General features: G+C 36.9%; 1 protein-coding gene across 4 annotated transcripts in view; it reads left to right on the top strand.

Moving 5' to 3' along the window:
* The window catches only part of dock11 (dedicator of cytokinesis 11), an 81,191-nt gene that overhangs the window by 16,522 nt on the left and 42,928 nt on the right, over positions 1–21,741 (top strand). For all 4 annotated transcript variants that reach the window (XM_066714926.1, XM_066714925.1, XM_066714929.1 and 1 more), the window contains exons 6-28: positions 791–886; positions 2,411–2,545; positions 4,035–4,218; positions 6,666–6,745; positions 7,240–7,323; positions 8,427–8,567; positions 10,399–10,614; positions 13,651–13,773; positions 14,440–14,522; positions 14,722–14,844; positions 15,376–15,452; positions 15,548–15,732; positions 16,107–16,172; positions 17,304–17,396; positions 18,373–18,496; positions 18,655–18,776; positions 18,958–19,041; positions 19,310–19,399; positions 19,492–19,613; positions 20,126–20,195; positions 20,488–20,613; positions 21,147–21,218; positions 21,521–21,667. In XM_066714926.1, the coding sequence (XP_066571023.1) occupies positions 791–886; positions 2,411–2,545; positions 4,035–4,218; positions 6,666–6,745; positions 7,240–7,323; positions 8,427–8,567; positions 10,399–10,614; positions 13,651–13,773; positions 14,440–14,522; positions 14,722–14,844; positions 15,376–15,452; positions 15,548–15,732; positions 16,107–16,172; positions 17,304–17,396; positions 18,373–18,496; positions 18,655–18,776; positions 18,958–19,041; positions 19,310–19,399; positions 19,492–19,613; positions 20,126–20,195; positions 20,488–20,613; positions 21,147–21,218; positions 21,521–21,667 (2,643 nt within the window). The remainder of the gene's footprint in view (positions 1–790; positions 887–2,410; positions 2,546–4,034; positions 4,219–6,665; positions 6,746–7,239; positions 7,324–8,426; positions 8,568–10,398; positions 10,615–13,650; positions 13,774–14,439; positions 14,523–14,721; positions 14,845–15,375; positions 15,453–15,547; positions 15,733–16,106; positions 16,173–17,303; positions 17,397–18,372; positions 18,497–18,654; positions 18,777–18,957; positions 19,042–19,309; positions 19,400–19,491; positions 19,614–20,125; positions 20,196–20,487; positions 20,614–21,146; positions 21,219–21,520; positions 21,668–21,741) is intronic.

Raw genomic sequence — 21,741 nt, 5'->3', positions numbered from 1 at the left:
ATGGTATTATGGGTAAAGTGAGTATTAGCAGACATATGTATAGTATTTATAATAAATTGTAATGCAGAGATTTCTCTAAATTAAATCTAAACAGTAATGCTTGAGAATTGTACTTGTAGTCCAAAAAACATGAAGGGGGCAGCAGTAAGAAAATCGATTCTAATGCAGTCAATCCTGCTGTGTCACAGGCAGAGAAAACTATGTGAGCCCCAGAGACTGAACATTTTTGCTTTAGTATTGAGGAGGTCTGTGTGACTGAGTTGAGTGCTGAAATTAAATTATGTTGTTCAGCCAGTAAAAAGCAGGTCTCCAAATAGAATGTGAAAACCACTTTCGACTGTTTTCTGCTCCATCACTTCAGAGACACAGGGCTGCATTTTATTTACTACACCAAATCTGATTCCCCATTTTCTCTAGAGCCCTTGTCACATGACCGCCCAACATGAGTTTTAAACACACTAGCCGTGACTTCTTTATCTCACAGTTCCCAAGACTTGTGGATGAAGCTTCATTAACTTCATTGTAAAGTACCATTTCCGTATTCAGAAATTACAAAATATTGAGAATAGTAACGGATGTACGGACATGTTAATTCGCATTCGTGGTGGTCTCCTGGCATGGGTAAAGGTACAAATAAAAAAATAGATAGAATCAAAGAAACAAACAGGTCACTGAATGGAGTTTTCTTTTTTATCAAACAATCTTGCCTCTGTGTTAAGTTGTCTATGCTGGTACTACGAAAGTTTTGAGCAAGGTCTTAATTTGCTTGTGTGTGTGTGTGTTTTGTCAGGACTCCTCTTCACTGTGTTCTCAAAAGAGGGAAATAATGAAGCAGGGCTGGCTGCACAAGGCCAACATGAACAGCAGCCTTTCTGTCTCCATGAGGGTAAGACTTGTCTGTGCTGAAAACACTTTCTATAAACATTTTTATATTCCTTTTTTTGTGTGTGAACTCTGCCTTATTTCTATATTCAGTACTATAGTGAAATTCACGTCTCCTTTTTAACTAAGCTCCCATTTCTTGCATGTTGTAAAGCAGGAAAAAGCTGTTGAAAGTGGATAATATGTTTCCAGGTCCAACTGGGCCACGGCAACAGCATCACTGTTTACAATGTTGTCAGTCAAGCAGACAAAATATTATTATATTGTGTACCATTATCACATATATCCACTAACAGTAGTTGGCAACACATAAAGACCTCTGCAGCTATTTCTGAAGTGTTTTTTTGGCTGAGGAAAGGTACGATTTTGGATGAGTTTTTCCCTCGACTGGATGTGTTGATTCATTTAGCAACAGTTAAAGGGCCACACAGTTGTGACCACCTGGAGGTGAATTGTGCACTTTTTGGGGATCAGAGAAAATTAACATTGTACATCAATCATGATTTATCAACTGCTGAAGTTACATGCCTATCGATTTTAATTTTGTTAAACACTGCGTGACCAATTTTGTCAATTTTGTTCTTGCTTTTGAATTGAAGGATTAGGCATCTGTAGTTTTAATCACTTTTCCAGTTGTAGAAAGAACCTTCCTCTTTGTAAAACAACAGCCTTTAAATCTCAAGTCTTGTAGGATACACTCCACCTACTCAGCTCGTTGTTTTACTTAGTCTTAGTTAAATCAGGAAGTTCCACTGAGATTGCAATCTGCTTCACCAGGGAGACATGAGGGAGTGGGAAAGGACAATAATGTAGATCCTTATTTAGTTAAGAGGAACTTCTGTTGGACAGATATTATATTTGTGTAGCATTTGGCCATTAAACCAAGGTTAACACCCCTGCTCCACTGAAATGTAGCAAGGAAATCTCAATGTCCCCGTTATTTAGTATCATTGTCAGTTACAACACAGTGTCCCCATCACCATACTAGTGCTTTGACTTGACATGTCTGATCCAGAGGACTGTTTGCCACAGGTTTTTCACATATCTCCAATCCAAATACTTACCAGCCCCAGTGTTACAGTGTTACAATCTGAGATCTAGCAGGATTTAAAGACAGTAGGCCTATAGCCACTCTGACCCAACAAACAAACATGACTATATTCAGTCATATTCACACTACCGATTCTAGAAAAAGTTCAGAAAGTTAATGTTTTTTCTCAGTCGGTTAATTTCTCTGAACTTTGTGTTTGCTTTCTGTGAGAATTTCAATAATTTCCACTTCCCCCTCTCATTTTATGTACTTTTTACAAAATGGAAACAAGTTATTACCAGTATGTGTCAAGCCCAATTGTTTTCTTTTTTTCTTGATTCCTTAAACTGTTAACCTCATATCTTTGAAGCTGTAACAATAGACCTTTATTCGTCCTTGCCAATTCTCCATTGCCCTTTCATCCTAATACTGACGGGGGAGGGGTTGACTGAAATTTGTTTAATGAGCTCTAACTCTGCATGTGATTTTGTTTTTCAGGCATTCAAGAGAAGGTACTTCTACTTATCTCAGCTGCCTGATGGCTGCTTTACTCTTAATTCATACAAGGATGAGAAAAACTGTAAAGACACCAAGGGATCAATCTACCTGGATTCTTGTCTTGATGTCGTTCAGGTACAACTATTACATTTTCCGCCCACAACATTCTGAACTTAACAAATGCCAATTAGACAGATAATTTTATTTTTTCATTGATAATAAGTGAATATTCTCAATACGATCAAATGAAATATTGAGTATGAATTTATTTGGATTGTTAAAACTAAACTGGAGATACTGAGAACATTCTGATTTTCATTGATGAACTATTCAGGGGCCTCAGTAAAAACTACTATTTTCTTTGCAGTCTTACACAGTTCCAACACTCAGTTCTTCTGAGACAAACAAAGCTTTTATCTAATGCAATACTCACTGGGGCAAGCTAACAGCAGTCATGAGATACATCTTTGTAAATGTCAAGCTGTTTCTATTGCTCCCTTGTTTTTTATGTCATATTTTATTATTGTGAAGTTGTAGATCCTTGGATTATTTACTTTTGTTGCCAATTTTGCTGGTCTAATCCACATTACTCTGGAGCACAATTTCTGCCCAATAACCTGTCTTTACAATGAATTGTGTTTCTTGAAGCAGGCATTTTGTCTTTGATCCTTTAATGTTTAATTGGTAGTGGTCCTGGTTTACCTCACTTCACTGCAGCCCAATTACCAGAGCATAAGAGCGTCACAGTGAGAGATGACACGCACGCGTTTTCTGTTTCCATTTGTGGTTAGAAAATAAAAGCGTGTTAATTAAGATTCAGTAAATGGGGTCTGTGTTAAAGACTACGCAATTAAAGGCTTACATTTTTTTTTTCCTAGGAAGTCTGTTTTAATACAGCCAGTGTATATTTCAAGTGTACTGTTTGTGTATATTAAAATATATTTTAATGAGTTTAAGCCAAACATCTGAAAACTAATAACTAATACTCTTATCAACCTGAAATGATCAAGTATATTAAATAAAAAGCTTGGATGTTGTTTAGAGGACCCAAATTCTTACCACAGTCATGTTTACAATGATTCAGACAATGGCACGGTTAATAAAGAGAACGCAACGTGGAGTTAATGCTTATGTAACAGATGACCCATGTTGACTGGATATATCTAAATGCAGTGCTTACAGATATGCTTTTGAATGAATTTAATCTTTTGATGAAAGATAGTGAGTAAATTTTTGTCTTTGTGGTTGGAGTTAATTACATGAAGAAGGGTTCTTTACAACTGTAACCCAAGTCATATCATCCCTGAGCTCTTAATACCTGCGTGCAGATGCATTTGGCTCAGTGTATTTGTGTGTTGAACGTTGCCAGTTGTCTTCACCTTCTTGTGTCAAACTTTCTCTAAATGCGGGCTCTATAAATCTAAGGCCTTGTGAAACTTGTATAAGTGAATGATGTGATCTTCAACCAAATACTACACGCTCTCAGTCAAGCCACTCCAAGGAAACTGATCTGAAGCATACAGGATAGATGCACCAATGACCAGCTAGTTATATCATTTCACCCAGAAACTATAATGAAGTAAGACCCTTGGATTGCTAAGTGTTTTGCTTTGTCACCCCATAGTGCCCTAAAATGCGTCGGAATGGGTTTGAGTTAAAGATGCAAGATGGATACAGTCATTATCTGGCAGCAGAGAGCGAGCAGGAGCTGGAGGAGTGGGTTACAACACTGAAGAGGGTCATCCAGAGCAGCACAGAGCTTCTGCTTCAGGAGAAGAGGAATGGCGAAACAATCGACTACTCTTTGGGTACTTTACATCAACTTAATGATGTTTACTTATTTGTCATCTTGGTATTTAAAGTGATGACAACAGTTTGTGCCCTATCCCACTGTTTCAGCGACAAATGTCTTCATGATAGAGATGTGGGCTACATTTGTCTGCAAATGCACAATACATATCTCCAAGTGTAACACTTCTAGAATTGTGTGGAGATGCCTGCAAGTGTATTTGAATTGAAGATGCATCAGAAAATCAATCTAACTTCAGCGGCTTCTAATCATTACAGAAAATGATGAAGTCAGCTATTCTAAAGAAGAAAGTAGTTAAAAATGTACACATTTGCAGATATTCTTGGAAACTTGGCTTTTCTGTTTGATTATGCTTTGTGTGTTCAAATCCGCAAATTAATCTGTTTTTCATTATAAAATGTAGCCAACAGTGGCTCGAATGACTAATATAAGGAATGTCTGAAGTGTGTCCCTGCCAGGGATAATTAAACCGCAGAGATTAACTTTACCCTGATATAATATATTTTCAAGACATAGAAAGAGTTCCCTAGTTTAGGAGTTTATGTTTTAAATCTGAAGCACCTGCCTGGGCAGTGGGATTGCAGGCTGTTTATGGTTTGTCACTTCTTCTCATTCAGGAGTGGGTTGTAATGAAATTTTAATGCAGCACTCCACACAAAAAATGGGTGGACTATGTTTAATTAAGCAACCTAAATTGATTAAAATCACTGCTGTGTACTTTTGGAAATTGTATCAAATCCTCTTCCTCTGTATTGTTAATTTTGTATATACATTTTGTGTTCTGTTTTTATGAGGATTTCAATCAATTTATGAAAAAATATGCTCTTGGAAGTTTTGAATTAAAAGTGTTAATGTTTGACAAAAACTCAGGTGAGGATAGTAGGCAGATTCTGCCAAGCCTGTTAATATTGAACAAGATTAAAATGTTATTTTAAAAGGCTTTTGTTATAGCTGCCACATTGTCCCGCTTCCACAATATGACTACTGTTTATAATACCTCAAGGAGGAAATAATTTCAACTTTGGACTTCCTAGTGGTTAAATATAGAGAACTTCAAATCAGTTACGCAACCTGTGTGCTTGTGCCAGTGTGCGGGACATCTGTGTGGAAAGACTTTTGTTTCAAAATTAAGCAAAGCAAGCCTCAGAAGTTAAAGAAATACTGGCACCATATATTATTTTTTAATAGTTTGAAGGCCTAACTGGTTTGCTTATTTCGACAGCTGTAAGAGGCACCACAAGAAACTGTTTCTGCTCCCACACAGCTGTGGAGAGCAACATACACTGGATTGTTTTAGGTTTCTGTGATGCCTATATTGGCAACATGCACAGAAACAGAAGGAATTAAAAGACAAAACAGAAAACAATATTAAATATGGCTTCACAACTGCTGTGCCAGCTACTGTTATAACTAGGGTTATTGCTATAATTATTACTCAAGTTTTCATTGGATAATATGGAATGAATCTATATTTGCCATTGCCACTCTGATGATTCAAATGGAAATATAAATGATTGGCTAAAGTACAGTTAGGTATTGAAACTGAGGTTTGCTTTTGTCTTTTGAAACATTTACCAGAAAAAATAAAGCATGTTCAGCTGGCCTCTGTTTGAACTAAAGATAATTCCCTGGAAAAATTTAATTTCCTCAAATTCCTTTTTTCATCTTGTTAGTTTAATTTAAAATTCAATATCTATCTAAAAGCCTTTAAAAGTCTTCTAGTTTATTGCTGTAGTAGAAAGATTTAAAAGTCAGTGTATTAATAGTATTTGATATATACTAATTTAGAATACACTCTCTTCTTTCCTATGCTAGCCTATAAACTATTTTGTTTTTCCTTTTGATCGGCCACGATGATATCACAGCTTTAGCCCGTGATATTCAGATATCTTCATCAGGCTGGCATATATTATCATTTATCCTACATGAGGTGTATAACCGCATACGGTAACAGGTTTCTCTGGTAACAGGTGTTTTTGTTAATTAATTTCCAAAGTTAAATGTAAGAATATACATCATACAGGGTCCAAAGAAATTAACTTCTCCCTGAGTAATGTTTTGGTATGTATTTAATCTATATTAATATAGATTTGTTCTGTTCTACTAATACAATTCAGGTGGGTGGTTGGTAGTACAGTTATAGTAATTTTGGTACAGAAAACTTGAATCTAAATTTAAGCACCATACATGTGTAAAAATGAACAGAAGAGTCACAACCGAGAGCTGTCAGTAGATTTTGTATAATTGTAAATGGGAGCTAAAATAGGGCTTTTTAAAGAAAGTCTTTGACTGTTGGGCTTCTTGTGCTGATTTATAGATGCAACAAATATGATACCAGTTAATACTAGAAAAATAATGTTACTACAATTTTGCTTATGTCTTTCATGTAAACATTTGTTTTGAGTAAAGTCCCTCTCTAGACATATGTTTCTTTTTAATTCACAGATGACGAATCCAGCAGTCAAGGGAAATCGGAAAGTGTGATGGGGGGTTTGGGAAGGAGCATGCACTCTGAGCTAATGAAGGTATTGTGCCATGAGGAGGCAGGATCGGTGCTAGTAGGGGTGAAACACAGATCCGCTGAACCAAGGACAGGAAATGACCAGTGTGGGATTAAGAAGGCGTTCCGGGAGGCCTTGAACAACTGTAATGACACAGAGTCAACACACACATTTGTTAGGAATTTAACATGAGCAAATACCTGTGACACACATGGTAGCCACCTTGTCCCATTTCCTTTTAAACAAAAATGTCTGTGACTAAAATAAGACAACTTGCCCTCATTACTTCTGGAAGACCACATGAATAGAAAGTAGCACTTTTTTATCTTTCTATACCATATGGAGGACAAAGGGAAAACAGCCTTTCCTTTTAGGTGGACATATTGTAAACTAAAAGCGGCAACTTTTCCTCTTCTAGACCTGTAGACTTGTCAGATGATTAATGTGCCGTAATACGTACAATAGAAAACAAGTCCACGCTTAACCAGAATGTTGCCTGTGTGCTTGTTTTTCTTCAGTATGCCAGGGAAACAGACCAGCTAAACAAAATTAACAGGAATGACAGCAGACACAAACTGTTCACATTGGATCCTGAAACGCAGGTAAAACATGAAAAAATGTCTATCCCTTCACAATAGAAATAAAAAATGTTAAAAGGGAGCATTGTGATAAATAGATTGGGATACATGCTGGATAGTCAGGTAACGTTCCTTTTTGTGGATGACAAATTGTATTTTTATAATATGCAATTTGTTTTTATGATAAATAATTTGAAAATTGGTTTAGGGCAAGGGTTTGTAAAGGATATGATTGTGTACAGTTAGACAAGGCATGTATTAGTCAGTTTAGGGGCTGGATTAAAGGTGGCAAACTAAAATAATTAGGTTAAGTAGAGTCTGGACTTGGTGTTAGCCACCCCATACACAGGCCTAACAATAGACAGGACCTCGGCCTTAGCTAACCCTAAAATATTAAGCTAAGCCTGTTTGGATTCACCACCTGTCTTAGCTAACCAAGTTGAAATGTAACAATAACTTCAACACAAGTCTAACTAGCCAATCCCTACCAAAACACTATTTTATAAGTGCTGCTGGAACCCTTAGTTCAATTTTCAATTTAGGCTTCACATTAGCAGCTATCTCATCCGTAAGTGAAAACTGAATACGGTACTGTGAGGCTTGCCCTTTTATTTAGGACAATACAATTTTAAAATAAGCCTCTTCATTAATCCAGCTCATAAAGTATTTCCAGCAGTCATTTCCTCTTTCATGCATGTGACACTTCATGTGTAGCTCTATGTCAGCACACATTACCAGTTTATGGCAGTAACTTATTCTTTACCCCTTCCAGTGGTGAGTTAAGTGAATTGTTATTTTTAAATTAATCATTTTCACTTATCAGGTAGTGAATTCCACTTAAAGCTGTCTTTATTAAAAATGATGTGCAAATCTGATGTTTAGCAGCACTTATGACTTAGGTCATTCAAGCTCTTCAAAGAATATGCAAACTTGAGTCAGTGTGACATAAATTACACATGAAGAAGTGCAAGCATCTTACCTGCACTTCAGAAAGGGATAAATGACCTGATTGCCAGAGTGCTGGTTAGTGAAGGAAGCCACCAGTGTGTTGTCTAATGTGGACCACAGGTGACAGATACATTTCAGATGTACTAATGGGAAATGTTTTGAACTCACTTTCCTTGCAGAGGCTAGACTTCTCAGGAATTGAGCCAGACGTGAAGCCATTTGAGGAGAAGTTTGGCCGTCGGATCATGGTCAATTGCCATGATTTAATATTTACCCTGCAAGGCTGTGTGAATGAAAAAAGTGATGGGGTTCCCACAAATGTATGTGAGTCTTAACACTCTATGTAATATGTCTGTTTATTATGTACATGAAAATTATGATAATAATAATAATAATAATAATAATAATAATAGTTGCTTCCCATTTAGAACTGGTATGTGACGTTTGCCTTGATGTTCTCTGATATTTTACAAATACATCCGATAAGGGCACTTTCGCTTACACTTTCATCTGTCTGCAATCTTACATAAGAGGACACCTACAAACAAAAGCAGACAAAGGTTCCCTCACAGGTTAAATCAATAGGCAGGGTGACCTCTGTGACTCGAACATTTCGAGGATGTTTATGTCCATTTTGCTGAATGTGATTACATTACCACCGTTGATCCTTTTGTTTGTTTTGGCTTCATGCAACGCTTTCCTCTTTTTCAGATATTATATTTTTTATACTCACATGACGCACTAGAAAATAAACATTCTTATTATGAGACTTGCAGATGAACAATCATTTTCCCATGGAATTTAGAGCTGGCATCCTGTTGACTTTTCTGCAGGACTGCAACACATTGTAAAGCCCTTAAAATGTTTCATTCATGGCAGTAGTAGAAGATGCAGCATGGAATGTATTTCTTTTTTGTAAATATGCCTAAGGGGTTACTTTTGGCTGAGTAAGATTATCTATCTATCTATCTATCTATCTATCTATCTATATATATATATATATATATATATATATATATATATCCAGCTCTGGAAATAATTAAGAGACCACTGAAATTTTTTCTTAAATTAGCATCTCTACATGTATGGCAGCCAATCCATTCCATTCATATTTTTATTTGGAATTTGGGACAAATGTTGTCAGTAGTTTACAGAATAAAACTAAAATGCTAATTTTACCCAAACACATACCTATAACTAGTAAAACCAGAAAAACTGATAATTTTGCAGTGGTCTCTTAATTTTTTTCCAGAGCTATACATATATAAATATATATACATATACAAAATATACTTAGTTACACAGTTACAATCAGAATGCAGCTTTATGGCACCTATAGATTATTTATTTTGTAATTTAACTTCAAATTACCTAGCCAGCAGACCATTCATTACAGCATACAGCTACAAAAGCCATAATTCTAAAGAGATGTACAGAAACAAAGTATCGCTCAGATGAAGTGTCCATTTCATAATTTAACTGAAAGGCATTCTTGGTACTGGAAAACAATTTTCCTCTAAATGCAGTTTATTTCATGGGTCATATAAGGCATGAAGAAAGCGATTGATATCTTCATCCACAGTTGTATCACAGTTATTTCAGCAGTGTAGTTGCATTATCAAATACAGCAGGTCAGACTTCATACACCTTACACACACACACACACCTATTTCTCCACCAGTTTTCTTCTCTATCGCAGATATGGGAAATGTATAGGAATGCTGTCTTTTTAAATGTGCTTTCAGATGGCAAAGGGAAAAAATAGTAGCATGTAACTACTGTTGGAATCATCAAAAAATTAATCCATGATAATGTTTCCTACACATTTTGCTTGTGTTCATATATTAACACTGAAACTCAAAATCAATTATTGTAAGGCAACATTGTTTTCATGTTGGGAAATATTTGTAAGAAAAATAAAAAACATGTTTATTGCATAAGTATTCAACCCCTTCAACCTCCCAATTTACACAGATGAAAGAAATTGCCCCATCGAGGACACAATTACCTTACCATTGGCTTCCACCTGTGAACCATTGAAGTTGCTGTCACATTTTCTAGATAAAAACCCCAGATAAAAAATAATACAGATATAAAATGTTAGTTTCTTTTCCACATTTTTATGTTTTAATATTATGTCATTTTCTTCAGGTGGAGCCTTTCTTCATCAGCTTGGCCTTGTTTGATGTCACAAAAAACTGCAAAATATCGGGGGATTTTCATGTGGACCTTAACCCACCATGTGTACGGGAGATGCTGTCTGAGGTGACAGGGCAACTGGCCAGAGAGCAGAATGCAGGCGCGTCCAGGGCCAGCTTGCCAGTCCAGCCTAGAGTGTCTGAGTCACTGCTGCAGTTCCCCAAACAGGTACACAGCGCCACCTTCAAGCACAGGGTTCGTGCGCTGATCCGCAGGGACTGGCCATGCATCGCAGAATAGGAGAAGGCTATACATCCAATCAGAATAGTAGAAGGCTTTACATCCAATCAGAATAGTAGAAGGCTTTACATCCAATCAGAATAGAAGGCTATACATCTAACAAGAATGGGAAAAGGCTATACATCCAACCATATTAAGTACTTTGCATGTGTTCCAACTGCAGTGCAAAGTGCAAAGTTTCGCTGTGCTTGCTCAAACCCCAAATAATGTGCAGCTAATTTCCCAAAGCTATTAAATGACAGAATCAATCATCTCACTTTCCCTTATTTCCATTACTCTCCTTATCCCATGAGAGAGTTGCACTTTTCAGGTTTTGTCGTTACTTTTGAAAAATAAAGATAATATCTGTCATACACACTGTGGATGTAATTGAAACCAATAATATCAGTAAACTAAATAATTGTCTATGTCCCTTTTCTTGGCAGTATGAATACAGATAAACTGCAATTATGCATTTGTTCTAGTGACTGTGAAAGGAAACACAATCACCCCATTTAATTCTCAGAGCATGTCAGTGTTAGTGTAAACAGCACTGCAAAGAGCTTTATACTTGTGTTCTCCATTTATTTATGTTTTTAAGAACAAAATGGCTTATTAATCAACTGCCAAATTCAAATGTTATGTTAAAAATAGAGCAGAGGGATTACGCAATAGAGGATGTTTGGTGTTCATTCTCCCAAAGCCATAACATTCACTCCTCCCAATCCAGACAGCCTTGAGAATGAACATGGAGGGTTTCTATCTAGCACAGATCTCTAAACGTATACAATCTTTGCCTGTGTTCAGTCGGTGTTCAACTCATTTGGACAATTTAATTATGCACATTTAAATTAATTTTACTGTACTGTATATATCACCATCACCATCAGCTTATATCGATCCACTGCTGGTTGAAGGCCTCCCCAAGATGTTTCCACTTACTTCAATCTACAGCTTTCCTATTCTGTCACACCTGCATATTTTATTATTTAATCTTTAATTTTATTATATTACATCTTTGCAGATAATTTTGATCGACTTTTCATTGCCAGCTCCATTGATTTCATGTCTGCAGATATATCCCTTAACTGAACAAAATTCCATGTCAATTGTGCATCAAATACTGCATGCTTCTGCACTTTCTTACTCAGCTGCAGTGTGTTGAGAATGTGATCTGTAGGATCTTTGCCTGTTCCTCTAATTTCTCATTGCTTCTGTCAGTGATTCCGCATTAATATCAGTGAGCTTGGCAGGGCTTTGTTAGAAACTGCAGAGTGTGTAATTAGGCGCAATTAGTTATTTTACTACAAACATTCCCTTGAACATTAAAACTAACCCCAGGAAGTATCAATCTCCACAATATATCCTTTGTTAAGTGTTCATATAATCATCAGTAAAGTACTGTATTAAACTAAAGGTCTCTGAAACAGCACTGGTGTAGGAAAAAAGAGGAATAAATGTACCATATGGAGTCACGCTTTTATTGCTGATATTGTATGCAAGTTGCATGTTCAGGCTGTTCTCTTGATTTAGGGAAAATATATGAATACAGTACCAGCACTACCGTTTACATATGAATAGGCACAGTCTGATAAGGCCTTTATGGGTAAAGTTACTGTCTCACACCCCTGCTGTGTCCTGAACACTGTAGTCTTTTATTCTAATAGACCACTTTGCTTTATGTCCTTATTAAAATGATTGTGTGGGTCTGTTTATTTTTCTGTGGAGAGCATTACATTATCATAATCATGCAGTATTAGTAAAGCAGTATTAAAGCAATAATAAATGTTTTTTTCAAGCCTTGGTTGCTTTCACATTTTCAGATCGCAAGCTTTTCTATATCCTGGAATAGTCTGAGTTAGTCAGGACTAACTTAATTCCATCGCAAATCAGGATGTTTGAAGAAACTTTCCTTGAGACAGTCACTGAACACTCCTGCGAGTTGATCTGCAGAAGTCATGTCTGTGTTTCCCTGCAGATTTATGCACAGTACTGTCTGCCTATACTGTCTGCTTAACCTACAAAGAAAACAATCCAATGACAACTGAGCTATTAGTATTTGATTACATTATGTTTTAGCCGCAGTCTCATTCATTTTCCACTTTTTAATTCCTTCAAATAGTAGCACACTGCTGACGTCAATGCAATCTCATTAACTTCCAGCAGCATAGAACCTGCCAAGAATGATAATGTAAGCCACGCTGACCCGGGAACGTTTACATCTGGGCCAGTAGCGTAGGCCGCTGCTTTAAAACAGCATTGAAGAAACTCCACCAGAACCTGCTCCATTAACCGTATTACTCCTCAATGAGTAGGGCCATGCTGTGATCAATTACACCTTTTATGACCAGCCTCTTTCCGCCCTCAGAATAGGAACATGGCGTGGCTTACTGGAATCTTTTCATGCCAGTGTGAATGATTTGAGAGAGATTTATTTATGAACTGCAGCATGTAAAAAGCAACATGTCAGTGCAACATGATTATCAAGATGCTACCAAGAGCACAGGCCTCTATTCACGCTAATTGTGTAGAGTTAATTTAGACCTTAAAATCAGCTTAACATTTGAGGGTCTATTCTGATTAAAATATCCGAAAGTTCAGAATGCATTTCAGGCTGGTATAAATGTCCATAAAAGAGTCCATTCTTTGCATTTCTACCTATACCCTCTAATTATTAATGTGCACATGTGTACAGTGTAGAAGGCAGAACTGATGTTTGTGAATCTTCTTTTGAGACTTCTTTGGCAGAAAATGCTGTGGAAATCTTTTTTGAGACCTTTCTGACAATTAAGTTTGTTTTTCTTCAGTGCAGGCACATTGCTTACTGAGATATTGATGAGGAGAGCACTTTAACTTTTTGTCTACAACTGCCATTTGTCTTGAGTAATACTTATTCAGTCAACACTGTAACCTAACTGAGTAATTTTGTACTTAGATATGTGGTGTGGAATTAATTATTGCTTATTGCTTCTTTTTTTTTTTTAGGGGATTTTCTCCATTACAAACCCGCACACAGATATTTTCCTTGTGGCCAGAATCGAGAAAGTGTTACAGAATGGGATCACTCATTGTGCTGAGCCATACATCAAGACCTCAGATGTGAACAAGGTTGGCTTGCTGTCTTGCTTTCTCTCTAATCTTTTTTAATTAGTTGTATTTACACACTGTTGCATAGCCTCATGAATTTTGTAAACCACGGCAGTCTCTGCTGAGTTGTGAGTAGAGTTTCTCCTTCCCAGAAGTACCCAGCCCAATCCATGCACAGTTCCACCAAAACAGTATTAGTGCTGGAACTCCTGGTGTAATCAAGAGGTGGCCATCTTGCAGTGAATTGTAAATAACAGCAGTAGGTGTTTTGTGCAGATGATGCGACATTCTCCATAGAAAACATTTGTTTCAGAATCTCTTTGCTCTCTTAAGACATCTCTATTTTAACTTCAAGTGTTTGCAAGTGAAATGCCTAAGTCTTGGATTGTATTTGGTCCTCTGATATAAATATTTGACCTTCAATGCAGAGTACACACCTGTTCAAATGTACTTATCATATTAAGTAAATTGTATCCAATAAAAACACTAACTAATATAATTAAAACACAAATTTGGATGTAAAGATTAAGATCACTGAGATGGCAAAATCAGGATAATGGTGGTATTTGTGGTATTTGGCAGTGTCTCACAAGTACCAGAAAGACAACCTGCCTGTGAGAAGCAGTTACACATGTTTTGATAATTTCCCTCCAAATGTTACATGCCGGATTTTTCTCTGTTTACCAGACTGCTCAGAAAGTACTGAAGGCTGCCAAGCAGACATGCACGAGGCTTGGGCAGTACAGGATGCCATTTGCCTGGGCTGCCAAGTAAGCCATTTTTAAAGATATTTACTTTATTTTACACAACAACAAATATATTGAATGGAAAATTACACATGTTCTATGAAGCCGAAAAGCATTATCTATTACATACAATTCTACACATTTGGCCGCATGTGTAATCAGCGGACTGCTGCTTGCCCTTCTTGTATTAGCTGCTGACAGCTCTCTGCTTTCTCTTTTCAAGGCAGGTGTTTAAAGACAATCAAGGGAGCCTGGACCTGGACGGAAAGTTCTCTCCTCTGTACCGACAAGACAGCAGCAAGCTCTCCAACGACGACCTCATCAAATTTCTTCTGGATATTAAGAAGTTAGTATTAGCGTTGACCTCACACATTTCATTGGTCAGCAGAGGTGGTTCGGTGTAAATATTTGGACTGCTGTGGTGTTGTGATGTGTAAGCTTGACAGGCTAAAGATACACTACATGTGTTTCCTGAGGACTGTTGTCTGGTCTGAATATTATGAGTGTGGAAGTGGTATCTGGCTACAGCTCTTTGCTTTGCACTCACAGTAAATTAAGATGTTATTGGTGTAAGTCTTATGTATCATGTTTTAAAGTACAGGGGTCATGTAGAAAGGATGAGAGGCTGATGAGTATCATAAGAGTTTGAAGTGAAGAAATTAAGTGTTAAAATAAATGGTAATAGAACTCAACAGTTGCCATTAAGCCTATAGCCTACATTATTATGATTATTAGTATGATTATTATTATTATTATATTTTTATTAACATTATTATTTTCAAATAAATGTTTAAAAGTAATGTTCTAAAATGAAATCATTTCTGTAAACAGTAAGACTGTTTCAGTATATTTACTATCCAATAATACACTTTTTCAGGCCAGAGAAGAGTAAACTCCAGATCATCCCTGGCCAATTAAACATCACAACTGAATGTGTGCCGCCAGATTTCTCCAGTAAGTATTTTTTTCCATCCACAAAAACAGATATCTGCCTTATTTTATCTCCCAAACTGTCTGATATTCAGAACTTTTTGGACTTCCTCTCACAGATTCCATTACCACATCCTATATCCCGGTGAAGCCGTTTGAGGAAGAATGTGAGAAGGTCTCGGTAGAAATTGAAGAATTTGTTCCCGAAGAAGCGAAATACAACTATCCTTACACAGTTTACAAAAACCGTCTCTATATTTATCCCTTGCAATTGAAGTACGACAACCAAAAAACATTCGCCAAGGTGAGTGTTGTTTCGAATGCTTCAAGTTTGAATACATTCTTTATCTGGCATACTTTGCATTACCCAGTCGGTAACCTCTGTAACATCAATCTGCAAATTAACACACATAACACCATATAATGCCCACTACTGTAATCAGCATACATGGAAATTAGTGAGTTATGGCTTTCCCACTTTAGATGCTGAGTGGGTGATGTTTCAGTCAGTATCTGAATTTCACACATCAGCAACGTGGGGTGATAGGGAAATTGCATACAGTCATGGATACAATATTTGTATATATGCCTTTGCAAATGTTTCCCCATTATTGTAATCATATTCTTGACACACACTTGACACATTGTTATGAGATATTAATTATATTTATCTCCTAGGCAAGGAACATAGCAGTGAATGTGGAATTCAGGGATTCTGATGAAGAGACAGATGAAGTTTTGAAGGTAAGTGTGTTTGTTCAACTTCAGAACTTCATAGTCAAAAATCCCCTCAGAGGTTTGCAAAACTAATGATTACTTTTTAATGATGATAAAATACAACATTTTCAGACAAAATGCTTCGCTTGCAGATGACTTAAAAAAAATTAAAACAACAGAGCCAAATATTTGTGGTTAAATATCTCTTAAAATAGATTTCCTGCCATTTCAATGTGATAGAAAGAAAAAATGCATTTTCACCAGCTGAGACAAGCCTACATTCATCGCTGCTCCTTCATTAAATCTTTATTAAAAAAAACCCACTCCATTCTTTGAACCCTTAAATTTGCGGTTCTAAAGGTGAAACACAAAAGGAAAGTAATACCTTTGTGTGTTTAGAAGTCAAACTACTTTCTTGTAGTACTGTACCTTCCCAGTCTATAGAGGTCATTAGACCACTGAAGTTAAAGTTCATAAACACCATGTCCAAGTGCACTTGCAGAGTATCTTCTGTCAGTTTCAGCCAATTGAAATTGCATAATATAACACCATTTTGAAATCAGCTGGGTGCAGCCCTTGCAAAAGTACATTCCTGTGGTTTCAGGCTGCCAGCTTTCTCCAGAGTACCATATCCGATCACAGAGTATCCTTATAATGGAAGGGAACTGCTAGGTCTGCATCACATGCCCTGGTTGTAGACGATTTAGTAAAAACACTACACTGCTTCTTTTTGTCTGGTTTGCTCTTTCTGATACCTTCATTATCAGCTGTACTCTCTGTGGCTTTCTAAAATGTTTCAAATGACTGATATTGCAAATACCAAATACATACACAAAAAACTAATCCTGCATATGTTTTGGAAGAAGGCCCAAGCAGGGAATTAAAAAAGCTGCAGTTTTGAACAACGGGTGGATGGCAGCTGTGTCTCCATGTTGTGTAAATCTTACAGCTGTTGCATATTCGGCTGTACAAAATGGGTACTTTCATAGACACTACTAATTTCAAGGCTGTACGGTTATGTTTTGGTCACTAATTTTATGTCCACAGGGAGCACAAGCTATGAGTCCTATGACCTATGATTACGTCATTGCTGTAGATGCTATTGCTTAAACCCAGGATAATGTGGGGGGTTGCTGATGACTGATGATTATGTTGCAGTGTATCTATGGCAAACCTGGCGGACCTCTGTTTACGACCAGCGCCACGGCGGCTGTACTGCACCACAACCAGAACCCCGAGTTCTACGATGAGGTGAGACGGACAGGAAAAGAGTGTGTGGGTTGTTTCTAAAGGTTTCTAACCTAATGTATATTTTCCTCTTTGGTTTTCAAACCTTGTGAGGTCATAGTATTCTATTGAATTCCTAATGCCAGAGTAACAAAAGCATTTGATGGAGTATTTGAGCTCATATTACAATAGGAGCAAATACTAAAGGCTAGATGAGAACAGGCCATTTTGTGTCTCCAGATTACCTTATTATTATTAATAAAGCTTTAATTAGTAGATTTCATTACAAAGTAATCTTTAGGTGCTGTACACTTTTTCAAATATTAATTATGAAAGGACATCAGGATGTGAATGCTGGAAAATATGATCTGTCATATGCTGTAGCCAACCAGTGAGTAATGCTAAACTCTACTGCATTGTAGTGCCTCATCTCATGAAAAAACAAGTCTCTACTAATAAGATAATTACCACATTATTAGCCCTAACAGTTTCCAGCACCCAAGGACTAGCCAACACCAAACTTGAAGCTACACCCAATCCACAGCTATCTGAGTCTTAATTAAAGCAGTAGAAATGCAACCCTAACCCTAAGGGAAGTATAGGATACTGGGGCATCTAACCGTCACTCCATCCCCTACCAAGACGTAACCCTGATGTTATGCCTAACATTTACCCTAAAACAAAATTAACCTGAGTATGTAAAGATATTACTCTAAAGAAAACTAAACGTATACTTAAATCTTGTCCAAGTGTTAAACCTAAACCATCCTCATATCATAAGGGTTGAGTTTGACAACAGTAGATTGTGTTAGCATATTAATGTTTATGGTAACTCTGTTACTGCTCTTTTACTGTAATGATGTCACCTCTGTGCTGAGCACCCGAAAGCTCTTACTATATTCTGTTAGCTATGGTGATTGCAGACACTTCCTCTTGCACTGCCCCCTGGTGTTCAATTTATGAATGTTCTTCAAGTGATTTTCATGGTGTTTCATTCCAGATTAAAATTGAGCTGCCAATACATCTCCATGCAAAACACCATGTACTCTTCACCTTCTACCACATCAGCTGTGAATACAACACCAAGGCCTCCACCAAGAAACGAGACAGCGTGGAGACACTGGGTAAGGGTTGTGTCCACGCTGAGACAAAATATTATTTATTCTACTAATTTGTACATCAAAGAACTTGTGCTTTCAGAGTACTTTTGTTCTAGGTTTCCACGCAGCTGGGAACTGTGTATTGAATGCTATAATAGCTTTGTTTTTTCCTCTGTTATCAGTCGGTTACACATGGCTTCCCTTGATGAAAGATGGCCGGGTTGTGTCACTAGAGCAGCAGTTACCAGTGTCTGCAAACCTTCCTGCTGGTTACCTGAATGATAAGAACGGGGAGTCAAAAAAGGTACATCACTGATACTCGCACGATACTCTCATGAAGTCTTCATAAGGTGCCGTAGATACTTAAGGTCTTCTTGTCCTAATTTTGATATTTTTTATGCACCCTTTGTTAAGTGAAATGTGACTGTAAGAAGACAAGTACCACGCATACCACTTTATATGTGTGTCTATTTCTTTTGTATCAGCCTTTGCCAGACATCAAATGGGTTGACAACGCAAAGCCACTTTTTAAATTAAGAAGCCACGTGGTATCCACCATATATACCCAGGTATGTAATTTTTAGTGATTTCCATAAATGCTCTTTCCCTTTATTTTGTAATCATTATTTCAGTAGGTCCAATTCACTTATTTCCATCTTATTTATCTCTGTTTTGAAATTTCCCTTTCAAATGTATTTTGAACAGTACCACCCACACCTTGTCTAGAATAAATTATCAATGCAGTGCGTGTAGCGAAAAGATTTGCCTATGAAGATCTGGGTGAGAGTCAGTAAATGTGTGTCATATTGGTTAATTTATTATTTTTTGCCTCTGTAGGACACACATTTACATAACTTCTTCCAGCACTGTCAGATGATCCAGTCAGGGTCACAGGAGAGCCCAGCGGATCTTGTGAAATATTTAAAGGTACTCAACATGGCTGTATAGCATTAATTGGCGTTCTTGAAATTACCGCAGTGTTCCTATTGGTCACGTCCATGTGCTTCTTGTTCTCACAGTGCCTTCATGCAATGGAGACTCAAGTCATCATCAAGTTCTTACCCACAATCCTCATCCAGCTGTTTCAAGTCCTCACTATGGTGACAAAGGAGCACCTTGAGATTGCGGTGAATTCAACAAGGTTGGTTAGTGGTGGTTAGTTGGAATGAAAGCTGTGGGGAAATGAAAGCAAATGGAGAGGGAAGCTCTGTTATAAAATAAATAGTCATAGTAAATAAATGAAATTACTCAAGACAGTAAATAAATAAAAACATGTCCATGCTACAGGTAATTCTTAGTCTTATAGCATTACAAGTGTCATCTTACAGCTGTAGTCAGATTGAGTGGACACGGAGAATAAAACACTTTGATGTTACTCCATTTGTGCTAGTTTTATTTGATTTGCCTTTCATTATTATACCACACCGTTTAAAGAGCTATCAGTTAAATTGAGAGGTTTTGGCTATTGTAGGTAGTTTGCAATGTTGGCGCTTCCAGTGTTGACTGTGTAATCGCCAGTCATTATAATGACATTTTTATTTTGCTCAAATAAATAGAGAAAATATTGATCGTCGATGAATTCATTAGTTGATTAATAGACGGGATTCATCGATTAATCGAGGCAGCCCTAATATGATGTATTGCTTTTTCTAGGGTCATCATTCATATTGTGTCCAAATGCCACGAGGAAGGCTTGGAACATTACTTACGCTCTTTTCTCAAGGTAATTAGCAGTCCTTTTCACCACCTATTATTTTATAACTGCTTTTACTATTATACTCCTCCCTGAACAATGATCCCATGTGTTTAGTTAAGATATCACTTATTGCGTTTTGTTTTTGAAAGGTTTTGTTCCACAGTGCTTTGGTCTTACTTCACCTGTCTAGATGCTTTACAATTAAATATAGTTTACATGTCCTAAGCAATTATCATCTCTTAACCCTCTGCTGTGATTTTAGATGTTAGCTGCACAGAGAGTGATAATTAATCTGTTATGTATTCCTGTGTTCCCACAGTATGTCTTTGTCACAAATAAGTCACCATCTTCAAATTCCTGGACAACTCACGAAGTTCTGGCCACTGCTGTGACTGCTATCCTCAAGCAATCGGCTGACTTTCTCACCATTAACAAGCTACTGAAGGTTTGTTACTGAAACAGATGAATAAGGTTGTGTGCTTCAGAACATTTACTTTTTCTGAAAAAAGTGTGAGAAGCTTGGTCCATGTACGCATACAGCTCTTAAGAGACCCCTGCAATTTTTTCTTAAATCAGCATCTCTACATGTATGGCAGCCATTTCATTCCATTCATATTTTTATTTGGAATTTGGGAGAAATGTTGTCAGTTGTTTATAGAATAAAACAAAAATGTTGTTGTATATTGTGCATATACAGCATCAGTGTATGCAGGAAATATCCTTGTATAATATAATGTATGTCTTACACTGAATATTTCCACATGTGGTTTATGATCAGAGCATCCATTTTCATTTTAACCAGCAGGTGTCACTGTCTAACTAGAACATTAGCAAGTAGAGCTTAAAGTTATGGATATGCTTGTATTATGTATACAAATCATCTTAATATGAAAGGTAACAAAGCACTGCTAGACAGAATTGTAGGTATACATCTGTTGTTGTCTGACTGATGTTTAATATAATGCATAATTCTTTCAGTATTCCTGGTTTTTCCTTGAAACCATGGTGAAGTCAATGGCACAGTATTTACTGGGAGGAAATAAAATCAAGGTAAGCCTGTGTGTTTTAGAAGGGGGAAGAGTGATACACAAGTATTTAAAGCTGTATTTTATTTATTATTATTATTATTATTATTATTATTATTATTATTATTATTATTATGTTTTTGTAGCCTTTAAACTAAATTTACACAACTTAAATTAACTTTTGGTATTGGATTATATGTGAGTAATGTGAAGATAAACGTTTGTGTTTGTGAGCCATTTTAAACAAATAAAAATAAGGATAAATCACACTGAATGGAGCAGTTTCTATTGCTTTCTATCTAATGTCTCTGTGAACTGTCCACATAGATGCCCAGAGCTCAGCGGTTCCCTGACACATACCATCAAGCCCTGCAGTCACTGCTCTTGGCCATAATTCCACACATCACTATTCGCTATGGAGAGATTCATGAGGAAGCAAGAAATGTCAATGTGGCCTTGGCCAGCTTCATCAAGGTCAGTAGACCAGTTTCATCTTTCTGCATCTGAAGGATTAAAATACCACATGGCACTCCAATTGTTTTTTATTT

Source organism: Amia ocellicauda, chromosome 10 (assembly GCF_036373705.1).
Source record: "Amia ocellicauda isolate fAmiCal2 chromosome 10, fAmiCal2.hap1, whole genome shotgun sequence".
Taxonomy (NCBI): domain Eukaryota; kingdom Metazoa; phylum Chordata; class Actinopteri; order Amiiformes; family Amiidae; genus Amia; species Amia ocellicauda.
Note: the sequence above shows the minus strand (reverse complement) of the source record. Positions and strands in the feature narration are given on the sequence as shown.